At 38.6% G+C, this 12,150-nt stretch overlaps 1 protein-coding gene across 1 annotated transcript in view; it reads right to left on the minus strand.

The window, feature by feature from the left end:
- Positions 1–12,150, minus strand: part of UGGT1 (UDP-glucose glycoprotein glucosyltransferase 1) — a 109,630-nt gene that overhangs the window by 15,847 nt on the left and 81,633 nt on the right. The window contains exons 28-32 of the mRNA XM_052657570.1: positions 11,910–11,989; positions 11,256–11,445; positions 2,831–2,989; positions 2,217–2,302; positions 380–464 (exon numbers count right to left, since the gene is read on the minus strand). Coding sequence (XP_052513530.1) covers positions 380–464; positions 2,217–2,302; positions 2,831–2,989; positions 11,256–11,445; positions 11,910–11,989 — 600 coding nt within the window. The remainder of the gene's footprint in view (positions 1–379; positions 465–2,216; positions 2,303–2,830; positions 2,990–11,255; positions 11,446–11,909; positions 11,990–12,150) is intronic.

Here is a 12,150-nt window from a genome sequence, read left to right on the forward strand (position 1 = left end):
GTGAAATGATCGGGCTTCCCTAGTGGCTCAGTTGGTAAAAAGCTGCCTGCAATGCTGGAGACTCAGGTTCAATCCCCGGGTCGGGAAGATCCCTTGGAGGAAATGGCAACCAATTACGGTACTCTCGCCTGGAGAATTCCATGGACAGAGGAGTGGGACAGGCTACAGTCCATGGAATCACAAAGAGTAGGGCACAACTGTGCAACTAACTTTTTCACCATAATAACAGCACTTTTTCTGGAGTTAACACATCCCATCACCTCATATAGTTTGGGGCTGGTTTAAAGATACATATTTTTATATAACAACTACTAAAGACCAAGTTACTGCTGCTTTTATCAACTATAATAGAATGGCTGCCTTAATATACCAAACTCACCTTCACTTTAATAATTTTGCTCTTGAAGTTGTTGAGGACAACAACAACTTCATCAGCATCGGGTGGAGAATCTGTACCGTCATGACTTAGAAAAGAAGAAAGGAAGGCAGATATCACAAATCATAATTCTCAAGTTGCAGTAAATGGACTTACATCAACCTGCTATATTTTTCCACCATCTTTCATCATAAAGGAGTTTTTTCTGAACAAATTATTTCCTCACAACCTGCAGAAAACCCCTTCAAGCAACACAGAGGCACTTGTCAAAATCTCTACCCTTACATGTTGAACATGCCAACTGGTCACAGCCCAAATTTCCTTCTGGAGCCCCTCACTGAATGACCTTCCATACACTGACAGGCTCCCAGTGCTGGCAAGAGTATGATGGCAACCCACTCCAATATTCTTGCCTAGGAAACTCCATGGACACAGGGGCCTGGCAGGCGAGTCCACTAGGTCACAAAGAGTTGGCCATGACTGAGTGCGCATGCACGCATTACTTTACACATGGCGAGACATAGCTCTACTTCAGAGTTTTATAAAGGCTGCGACTCTGTCCTTCCTGGAAGCACAGCCAAGTCCAGGCTATGTACTCAATCTAGCATCCATACTCTGGAGGAAGAACTAAAACAATCTCTGTTTGCAAGCAGACAGAGCAGAGAAGAAAATTTAAAGAGAGTATTTCCTTCCTAATCAACAATAATGTCTAAAATTTCCAGTCACCAATTTTTAAGATGCTAATTATATAAAGCCATGATAAAATATGAATTCACTGAATTCATTGTCATCCAACAGAGAGCAGAGTTCATGGGCAAAGGTGAGATTCTGATAGGGTGCACGGAACATTCCAGAGCCCAGGACGCACAGAAGGAAGAGAGCCCTCAACTGCTAGGTGGAGAAGAAGCCCACACACCCTAGAGGGAAGAGTGGCTAGGAAAAGGGCATACAGATGGGACAGGGTTTAGAAAGACAACAGCTAAGCTCTTAATGACAGTACTAAAATTCTTTAAAACCATATTTGGGGAAAACATTTATTGGAGAAAACCCTACTATGTACAATGAAGATATAATTATAATACAAAAATCTTCTATTTTCTTGGTAAGAAATATGCAGAAATTCACATTGCTTTCATGTGTGTCAGATAAGATTCTATAAAGCTAGGATGAGGACACAACATGATGTTGTTTTCAAATAACTAATGGAAATCATTCCCAAAATGAACTGGCATGAAGTCTTCTCACATAGCTTAAGACTAATTTGAATTGTGTTAAACAGAATTTAGACCACACCTTTTTAGAAGGCAGTATAAACTAACAGTCACTTGTAGCAAACCTTAAAGCAAAAAAGCAGGCTATTGACAAAACATGCTGGGAGTACTTCTATACTTTCTCAGACCTAGAAAGACAAGTGCTCGCACCAAGGTTCTAAGACCAAAGCCTACATATGTCTGGTCAATCTGCAACCCACTCAGGGTACACAAATATACTACCCTGGGTTGAAAAGTCTGAACTCTTCTTCATTTCTTTTCTCCTTCCTAAAAATGACTCACTTTCTCATCTGCCTATGGTTTTCATCACAGCTGACAGAATGATTTGGTGCTGGGACAGTTAGCACCAAAGAATGACTGAGGCCAGACTTGATTACAGATATTGTTAGTATTTATACTGCTTACTGTTCAATTATACACCAACAATTCTTCCACATTGCATTTTCTGGAAAAGCACATACAATTACAAAGTAAATTCTAATTGCCTAACTGCCAGTGTACTATTCAATTCAAGCTGATTCATACTGCAGAATGTTCTGAAAAAATGCACCTGTATCATTTAGTCCTACCTGTAGATTCTGTAAATATCTTCAGAACGTCCCTTTCTTAGTCTGAGAATCCAAGCTCCTGGGTTGGCTTTTAACTGAAAATAGCCCTAGGACCAGAAGACAAGACAAATTTTAGTTCTCTTGGAAACATCAAAATGCTGTTTCTGAGGGACAGCTCTTTCTTTTTTGAAATGTCAGTCAACTTTATTTTAAATAAGATACTTAAACCAATGCAATTCTTAAAACCCACATATTAGAAACACTAGCAAAATACAGGTCTGTCAAGCCAAGAAGCCTGTCCTTTAGCTGTACTTCAGTGAAGAAGCAGTATGTAATGTATGAATATACTTCAAACTTCCAAAAATTTTTAAAAAAGAAAAAGGCTATTGGCTCATAAGCAACACATTTTCAGGAGCCAACCTGGTTAGAGCAAAATATTCTAGCATGTTTTCTTTTAAGATGCCATGTAATTCCAATCTACAAGTTTAATTAAACTGATGATTTTTAAACTGACCAAATTCAGTCCATCATGAACTTTAATCTCACTCATGTTCAGAATGCTAATTGCTCCATCATAAACTGTAGGGCCCAAATTAATGTCACTCAGTATCACCACCTGATGTACTGTTATTTACCAGATTAGCCATAACAATGGTATCCACAATGACTGGCTTGGTTGAAGTTCCTAATGTAAACTGCAGTCCCCGGGGGGGCTGGCCAGTGGTGATGTCATAGCAGTGACCTTCTAGTAACAGGTACTCCAGCTCATACTCAGCAGCCACGATGCTGTCCACCTGCAATATTAAAATTAAATCACCACCTGAAGACTTTCAGCAATAACAAGAAACGATCTAGTGATACATGCAACAACCAGATGAATCTCAAATCACTATGCAAAAGTGAACACAATCAGACATAAAGGGCTATATATCATATAATCATATTCATAAAAAATTCAAGAAAAGGTAAAACTAGTGACAAAAAGAAGATCAGCTGCTGCCTGTGGCCTGGGCTGGGGGGAAGGAGGGCATTACCTGCAAAGGGGCATGAAAGAATTTTTTGGAGATATGGAAATGCTCTGGTATCTTGATTGTGCTGGTAGTTAACAAGCATACACAATTTTAAAAACTTAGGTGGGTTGGAAGGAGAGGCAGGAAAAAGGACACAGAAAAACAGTAAGGAGGTTATTCCAAAAGTTCAGAGGAGAGGATAAGATGTTAATCTAGGAAGGTAGTATTGGGAAAAAAATCACATAAAATAAAATTTCTGAAAGAATGAATATATTTAAGAGCAAATAATGGAGAAGATAGGTAATTTATATGAGAAAAAGAAACAAGGCGAAACATCAGAAAAACATCTGACAAAAATGCAAATTCATCTTGGCCTTTAGAAGACAGCTGAAAATACTGATGTTCTAAATGCAAATACCGCAGATATATTTAATGGTTCCATAGTGGCATAAAACTAACTGCCTAAATTATTGCTAATTCCTTGCAGAAAATATGGTATAATTACAAAATCTTAGGGCAGCTTGGCTTTAGCTATTAGGTTGGCGCAAAAGTAATTGCAATTTTGCACTGTTGCTTGATATTAGAATATATTCTAAATAAATGTGGTTATATTATACATTATTTTAATGCATATTTCTCACCTTATTTTTTTGGTAATGACTTATTACTTCCTGTTTATATTTATTTTAGATTAGGGAAATGATGTTAGACAAAAAGCAAATTCAAGCAATTTTCTTATTTGAGTTCAAAATGGGTTGTAAAGCAGTGGAGACAACTCACAACATCAACAATGCATTTGGCCCAGGAACAGCTAAAGAACGTACAGTTCAGTGGTGGTTCAAGAAGTTTTACGAAGGAGACAAGAGACTTGAAGACGAGGAGCCTAGTGGCCAGCCATTGGAAGTTGACAACAACCAACTGAGGGCCACCACAGAAGCTGATCCTCTTACAGACAATGAGAAGTGTCACAGAACTCAACGCCAACTATTCCACAGTTATTCAGTGTTTGAAGAAAATTGGAAAGATGAAAAAGCTTAGTAAGTGGGTACCTCCTGACTGCAAATCAAAAAACATCGTCTTGAAGTGTCATCTACTCTCACTCTACACAACAACAACAACAAACCGTTTATCAATCGGATTGTGGCATGCAACGAAAAGTGGATTGTATATGACAGCTGGCAATGACTAGCTCAGTGACTGGACCGAGAAGAAGCGCCAGAGTACTTCCCAAAGCCAAAATTGCACTGGAAAAGGTCCTGATTACTGTCGGGTAGTCTGCTACTGGGCTGATCCACTACAGCTCCCTAAACCATGGCAAAAACAATGTATCTGAGAAGTATGTACAGCAAGTCAGTGAGATACACTGAAAACTGGTGTGGATGTGACTGGTGACAGAAGCAAGGTCTGATGCTGTAAAGAGCAATATTGCAGAGGAACCTGGAATGTTAGGTCCATGAATCAAGGCAAATTGGAGGTGGTCAAACAGGAGATGGCAAGAGTGAACATTGACATTCTAGGAATCAGTGAATTAAAATGGACTGGAATCGGTGAATTTAACTCAGATGACCATTATATCTACTACTGCAGGCAGGAATCCCTCAGAAGAAATGGAGTAGCCATCATGGTTAACAAAAGAGTTCGAAATGCATGCAATTTCAAAAACGACAGAATGATCTCTGTTTGTTTCCAAGCCAAACCATTCAATATCACGGTAATCCAAGTCTATGCCCTGACCAGTAACACTGAAAAAGCTGAACAGTTCTATGAAGACCTACAAGACCTTTTAGAACTAATACCCAAAAAAGATGTCCTTTTCATTATAGGGGACTGGAATGCAAAAGTAGGAAGTCAAGAAACACCTGGAGTAAGGGGCAAATTTGGCCTTGGAGTAAAGAATGAAGCCAGAAAAAGGCTAATAGACTTTTGCCAAGAGAACGCACTGGTCATAGCAAACACCTTCTTCCAACAACACAAGAGAAGACTCTACACATGGACATCACGAGATGGTCAACACCGAAATCAGATTGATTATATTCTTTGCAGCCAAGATGGAGAAGCTCTATACAGTCAGCAAAAACAAGACCGGGAACTGACTGTGGCTCAGATCATGAACTTCTTATTGCCAAATTCAGACTTAAACTGAAAAAAGTGGGGGAAACCACTAGACCATTCAGGTATGACCTAAATCAAATTCCTTTACACGGTGGAAGTGAGAAATAGATTTAAGGGACTAGATTTAAGAGAGTGCCTGATGAACTATGGACAAAGGTTCATGACATTGTACAGCAGACAGGAATCAAGACCATCTCGAGAAAAAGAAATGCAGAAAAGCAAAATGGCTGTCTGAGGAGGCCTTACAAATAGCTGAGAAAAGAAGAGAAGCAAAAAGCAAAAGAGAAAAGGAAAGATATACCCATTTGAATGCAGAGTTCCAAAGAACAGCAAGGACAGATAAGAAAGCCTTCCTCAGTGATCAATGCAAAGAAATAGAGGAAAACAATAGAATAGGAAAACTGGAGATCTCTTCAAGAAAATTAGAGACACCAAGGGAACATTTCATGCAAAGATGGGCTCGATAAAGGACAGAAATGGTAGGGACCTAACAGAAGCAGAAGAGATTAAGAAGAGGTGGCAAGAATACACAGAAGAACTGTACAAAAGAGATCTTCATGACCCAGATAATCATGATGGTGTGATCACTGACCTAGAGCCAGACATCCTAGAATGTGAAGTCAAGTGGGCCTTAGGAAGCATCATTACAAACAAAGTTAGTGGAGGTGATGGAATTCCAGTTGAGCTATTTCAAATCCTGAAAGATGATGCTGTGAAAGTGCTGCACTCAATATGCCAGCAAATTTGGAAAACTCAGCAGTGGCCACAGGACTGGAAAAGGTCAGTTTTCATTCCAATCCCAGATAATCATGAAAGGCAATGCCAAAGAATGCTCAAACTACCGCACAATTGCACTCATCTCACATGCTAGTAAAAGTAATGCTCAACATTCTCAAAGCCAGGCTTCAGCAGTACGTGAACCGTGAACTTCCAGATGTTTCAGCTGGTTTAGAAAAGGCAGAGGAACCGGAGATCAAATTGCCAAGATCCACTGGATCACTGAAAAAGCAAGAGAGTTCTAGAAAAATATCTATTTCTGCTTATTGACTATGCCAAAGCCTTTGACTGTGTGGATCACAATAAACTGTGGAAAATTCTGAAAAAAATGGGAATACCAGACCACCTGATCTGCCTCTTGAGAAACCTGTATTCAGGTCAAGAAACAACAGTTAGAACTGGACATGGAACAATAGACTGGTTCCAAATAGGAAAAGGAGTACGGCAAGGCTGTACATTGTCACCCTGCTCATTTAACTTTTATGCAGAGTACATCATGAGAAACGCTGGGCTGGAAGAAGCACAAGCTGGAATCAAGATTGCCGAGAGAAATATCAATAACCTCAGATATGCAGATGACACCATCCTTATGGCAGAAAGTGAAGAAAAACTAAAGAGCCTCTTGATGAAAGTGAAAGAGGAGAGTGAAAAAGTTGGCTTAAAGATCAACATTCAGAAAACTAAGATCATGGCATCCGGTCCCATCTCTTCATGGCAAACAGATGGGGAAACAGTGGAAACAGTGGCTGACTTTATTTTTTAGGCTCCAAAATCACTGCAGATGGTGACTGCAGCCATGAAATTAAAAGATGCTTACTCCTTGGAAGGAAACTTATGATCAACCTAGACAGCATATTAAAAAGCAGAGACATTACTTTGCCAACAAAGTTCCATCTAGTCAAGGCTATGGTTTCTCCAATAGTCATGTATGGATGTGAGCGTTGGACCATAAAGAAAGCTGAGTGCCAAAGAATTAATGCTTTGAACTGTGGTGTTGGAGAAGACTCTTGAGAGTCCCTTGGACTGCAAGGAGATCCAACCATTCTACCTGAAAGAAGATCAGTCCTGGCTGTTCATTGGAAGGACTGATTTTGAAGCTGAAACTCCAATACTTTGGCCACCTGATGCGAAAAGCTGCCTCATTTGAAAAGACCCTGATGCTGGGAAAGATTGAGGGTGGGAGGAGAAGGGGACGACAGAGGATGATATCACTGGATGGCATCACAGACTCAATGGACATGAGTTTGGGTAAACTCCAGCAGTTGGTGATGGACAGGGAGGTGTGCTGCAGTTCATGGGGTCGCAAAGAGTCAGACACGACTGAGCAACTGAACTGAACATTGAAAACTACAATGTCTGCATCCAGCACTGGTCAACAGAAAGGGCCTAATTCTTCTTCACAACAACACCCAACAATGTTTCAAAAGTTGAACGAATTGGGTTATAAGGTTTTGCCTCATCTATCAAATTCACTAGATCTCTTGCCAACTGACTACCACTTGTACAAACATATTGACAACTTTATGCATGGAAAACGCTTCCACAATGAACAGGAGGCAGAAAATGCTTTCCATGAGTTCATCAAACCTCAAATCATGAATTTTTATGCTACAAGATTAAACAAATTTATTTCTCATTGGCAAAAGCATGTTAATTGTAATGTTCTTATTCTGATTAATAAAGATGTGTTTGAGCCTTGTTATAGTGATTTAAAATTCGTGGCCCAAAATCATAATTATGCTTGCACCAAACTAATAATTAAAGAGTTTCTATCCCAGGCTAGTTCAGGCTTGGTTTTATAGCCTTATCTAATGCTAACAATGGAACTATTTGGAGCTTAACATGTTACTGCAATACTAAATTCCAAAAGTATAATATTAAGAGGTAAGAGGGAAACCCCCACATGCTCAGAAGTCTCAGGCTCTGTGTTTTCAATGGAATGCAGAGAAACTGGAGGAAGCCTAAAAAAGAACAGCAAAAACTCTGGGAAATATGGAAGAAATCTGCTTTGCATTTGATTCTATACTTCTGTGCAATGTTCCTTCGTGCTTTTTTGTGGCCATTCTATAATTTCTTCAACAAAAGTTAGTTCCTCAAGGGCAAAAACTGTATTCTTTATTTGTTAAAAATATGGTGGATAGGATTGGGAAAGGGCAAGTGTGTACCTATGTGTACATACACACACACACACACACACACACACACACAGACACACACACACACACATTCTCTTTCTGCTTCAATCAGCTTAGACCTAAAGGATTCTTCTTCCAGTTTTAGTGTATGTGCCGCTGAAGTAAGCACAGGGATTCTTCTTTAAGAAACTAGTTATTCAACCTCACGAAAAGAATTCTGCAAAGTCCTTTGGTAACTCTGCTCAAGTTTTCAGTCTCCTAATTCCCAAGAAGCCAGGACCAGAAAACAGGGTTAAACCGTGACAGGAGATATTCCGGGCAGACACAATGGCAAATGGTTTAAAAAGGAAGGCCGCTCTGAGGCACTATCCGGTCCCTGGAGGTAAAGCCCATGTCTTTCAGTTCCTTTAGGCATAGAGTGAGGGCTGGTAAGAGACATAAGTGAAATGAAACTGAACTATCTTTGAAAATGGGTTAGGGGAAAAGGACTAATTACCTTAGGGACTCCAAATACAGTTATACAGAAAGAAAAGAAAAAAAAGGCAATGAAACCAAAGGCTTGTTTTTCACAAATATCAACAAATGGCCAAACTTTTAGCTAGACTGACCAAGAGAAAAAGAGCCAACTTATTGAAATCAAGTAAATTTAAATTTTAGAAAATTTAAATTTTAGAAAATTCTATGAAAAACTGTATGCCAACAAATTAGATAACCTAGATAGAATGGATACACTCCTAAGATACACAAACTTTGAAAACTGACTCAAGACAAAACAGAAAATCTAAACAGACCTACAGCAAGAGATTGAATCAGTAATTTAAAATTTTTCCAATGCATTAAGAAAATTATATAAAAGGCATCACATTGGAAAGAAAGAAGTAAAACTCTATTTGCAGATGATATGGTCTTATATAGGCTTGTATACTAAGAACTACAAAACATTGTTGAAAGAAATTAAAGACCTATATAATCAGAAAGAGATCCCATATTCATGGTTCAGAACACTTAATACTGTTAAGAAGGCAATACTCTCTAAATTGACTTAGTGATTTAATGAAATTCTTATTAAAATCACAGCAGCTTTTTCTGAAGATATTAATAAGCTGATTTCAAAATGCAAAGAACCCACAATAGCCATTAACTACATTGAAAAAAAAAAAAAACTGGAAAATTCACACTTTCTAATTTGAAAACTTACTACAAAGCTTCAGTAAACAAGACAATGTGGTACTAGCCCAAGGACAGACACGTAGATCAACGGACTAGAACTGACAGCCCAAAATTAAACCTTCACATTAGGGTTAACTGATTTCTGACAAAGGCACAAAGACCACTTAATGTGGAAAGAATAGGTTTTTAAAACAAATAGCGCTTGGACAACTGTATAGCCACATACAAAGAACAAAGCTGGAACGCTACCTGGCACCATATACAAAGAAGTAACTCCAAATGTATCAAGGAAATAAAGAGTTTTCAAAAATTAAGAGTTTTAAATTGCGAAAGTTCAAAAGAAAACACTGGTGTAAACCCTTGTGATCTGGGACTAAACAATGGTTTCTTAGATATAACTCCAGAAGCATAAGTGATAAAAGAAAAAATAGGAAAATTAGACTTCAAGAAGATTAGAAACTTATATGCTTCAAAGGACACCATCAAAAAAGTGAAAAGACAACATATAAAATGGGAGAAAACATATGTGAGGCATACATGTGATAAGGGACTTGTATCTAGAATATAAAAAGAACTCTTACAATTCAACAATTAAAAGATGAGTCAATTTTTAAAGGATTTGAATAAACATTTCTCCAAAGGAGATACACAAATGGCCAATAAACACACATGAAAAAATGTTCAATGTCATTTGTTATTAGGGCAAATCACTCTGGAAAGCAGTTTGCCAATCCCTTGAAAAGTTAAACATAAAATTACCATCTGATCCAGCAATCCCACTCCTATGTATATATTCAAGAGAAAGAAAAGCATATCTATAAAAACTTATGTACAAATGCTCATAGCAGCATTATTCATAATGGTCTAAAAGCAGAAACAACCCAAATGTCTATACGTGATACAGCCACACAGTGGATATAATAAATACTAAATAAAACATAGAATATCCATACAATGGAATACTATCTGGCAATAAAAATGAATAAAGTACTAATAAATGCCAAAATATGAATGAACCTTGAAAACAATTTAAGTGAAAGAAGCCAGTCACAAAAAAGTGACAGAAAATAGATTAGTGGTTGTCAGAGGGCAAGGGGAATTGGGGGTGATTACTCATGAGTATGGAGTTAGTCTAGTCAAGGCTATGGTTTTTCCAGTGGTCATGTATGGATGTGAGAGTTGGACTACAAAGAAAGCTAAGCGCCGAAGAATTGATGTTTTTGAACTGTGGTGTTGGAGAAGACTCTTGAGAGTCCCTTGGACTGCAAGGAGATCCAACCAGTCCATCCTAAAGGAAATCAGTCCTGAATATTCATTGGAAGGACTGATGCTGAAGCTGAAACTCCAATACTTTGGCCACCTGATGTGAAGAACTGACTCATTAAAGGCCCTGGTGCTAGGAAAGATGGAAGGCGGGGGGAAAAGGGGACGACAGAGGATGAGATGGTTGGATGGCATCACTGACTCAATGGACATGAGTTTGAGTAAACTCCGGGAGTTGGTGATGGACAGGGAGGCCTGGCGTGCTGCTGTCCATGGGGCTGCCGAGTTGGACACGACTGAGCAACTGAACTGAACTGAACTGAATGGAGTTAGTTTTAGGGGTGTTGAAAATTTTCTGAAGTTAGATAGTGGTGATGGCTGCACAACTCTGTGAATATACTAAAATTACTGAGCTGTATACTTTAAAAGGGTGAATTTTATGGTATGTGACATCGATCTCAACGAGGCTGTTACTTGAACACTACTGTTTCAGAAGCACCCCTAGACTGTAGGGAGATTATCAGAGACTACCATAACAACATCTTCAACAGGGTTATGTGGAATTAAATACTGGGAAGCAATGATACTCTTACCTCTTCTAAATAAATATTATCAAGGTCATATGGTGTTCTGACAGACTCTACCATCCAACTCTCAGGTGTGTTCAAGTTCAGAGTGAACAGAGGAGACTGTGGCATATCCAAAAATTTTGCTATTGGCCCCTTAGTAAAACTACCGTCCGAAGTAAAAGAAATCTCTGGTTCCAAGACATAACGGTAAAAGCTGAAATGGAAAAGAAAAGGTGTTAAACTGTTTTTTTAATGCAACCACAACCTTTGAGCTTATACACATCTACACAGGTAAACAAGTGACTTAAGACAAACTAGATTTGGAAGACCTTCCTTCCACAGTAAGAAAGTGTTTCCAAAACCATCTCTTGCCCTAACTATATGTCCTGTGGTTGCTGAAGATGCAAGGAGAGCAGGGGAGGTGGGGTTGCGGGGGAGGTCATTCCTTCCTGCATTTTGTGGGGAGGGGAAAAGCTTGTGCCCCTAGCTTCCGCACTCATACTAAGTTCTTCAAACTCTTGATTAGTTCTTAGAAATTTAGCAAAACTTCAGTAAGTGATTTTTTTTCTAAACATAATGTCCATACATAAATCCCTTTGATCTTTTACATTCAATTTTTAGCTTTCAGACTGAGTGCAATTTTTTCCAAGGGTTGATTTCTTAGCCAGTTGGCTTTACCTTTTTAACGGCATGTCGGAAAGTTTAGATTGGCAGTTCATGAATACTCTTAGATTCATGTTGATCAGCTGAGTTAAAACCTAAAAGAAGAAATCAGATGACAAAACAAAAATTTTTCCTACAAAGTGACTGATACTCGAGACAAAATGTTTACATTTTCTCTTCAGAAATGTGTATCTCAAGAAAAAACACAAAGATAATAAATCCTATAAATTCTGCACGGGGTAAATCCCTAGAAATC

The sequence above is a fragment of the Budorcas taxicolor genome, chromosome 2 (genome assembly GCF_023091745.1).
Source record: "Budorcas taxicolor isolate Tak-1 chromosome 2, Takin1.1, whole genome shotgun sequence".
Taxonomy (NCBI): Eukaryota; Metazoa; Chordata; class Mammalia; order Artiodactyla; family Bovidae; genus Budorcas; species Budorcas taxicolor.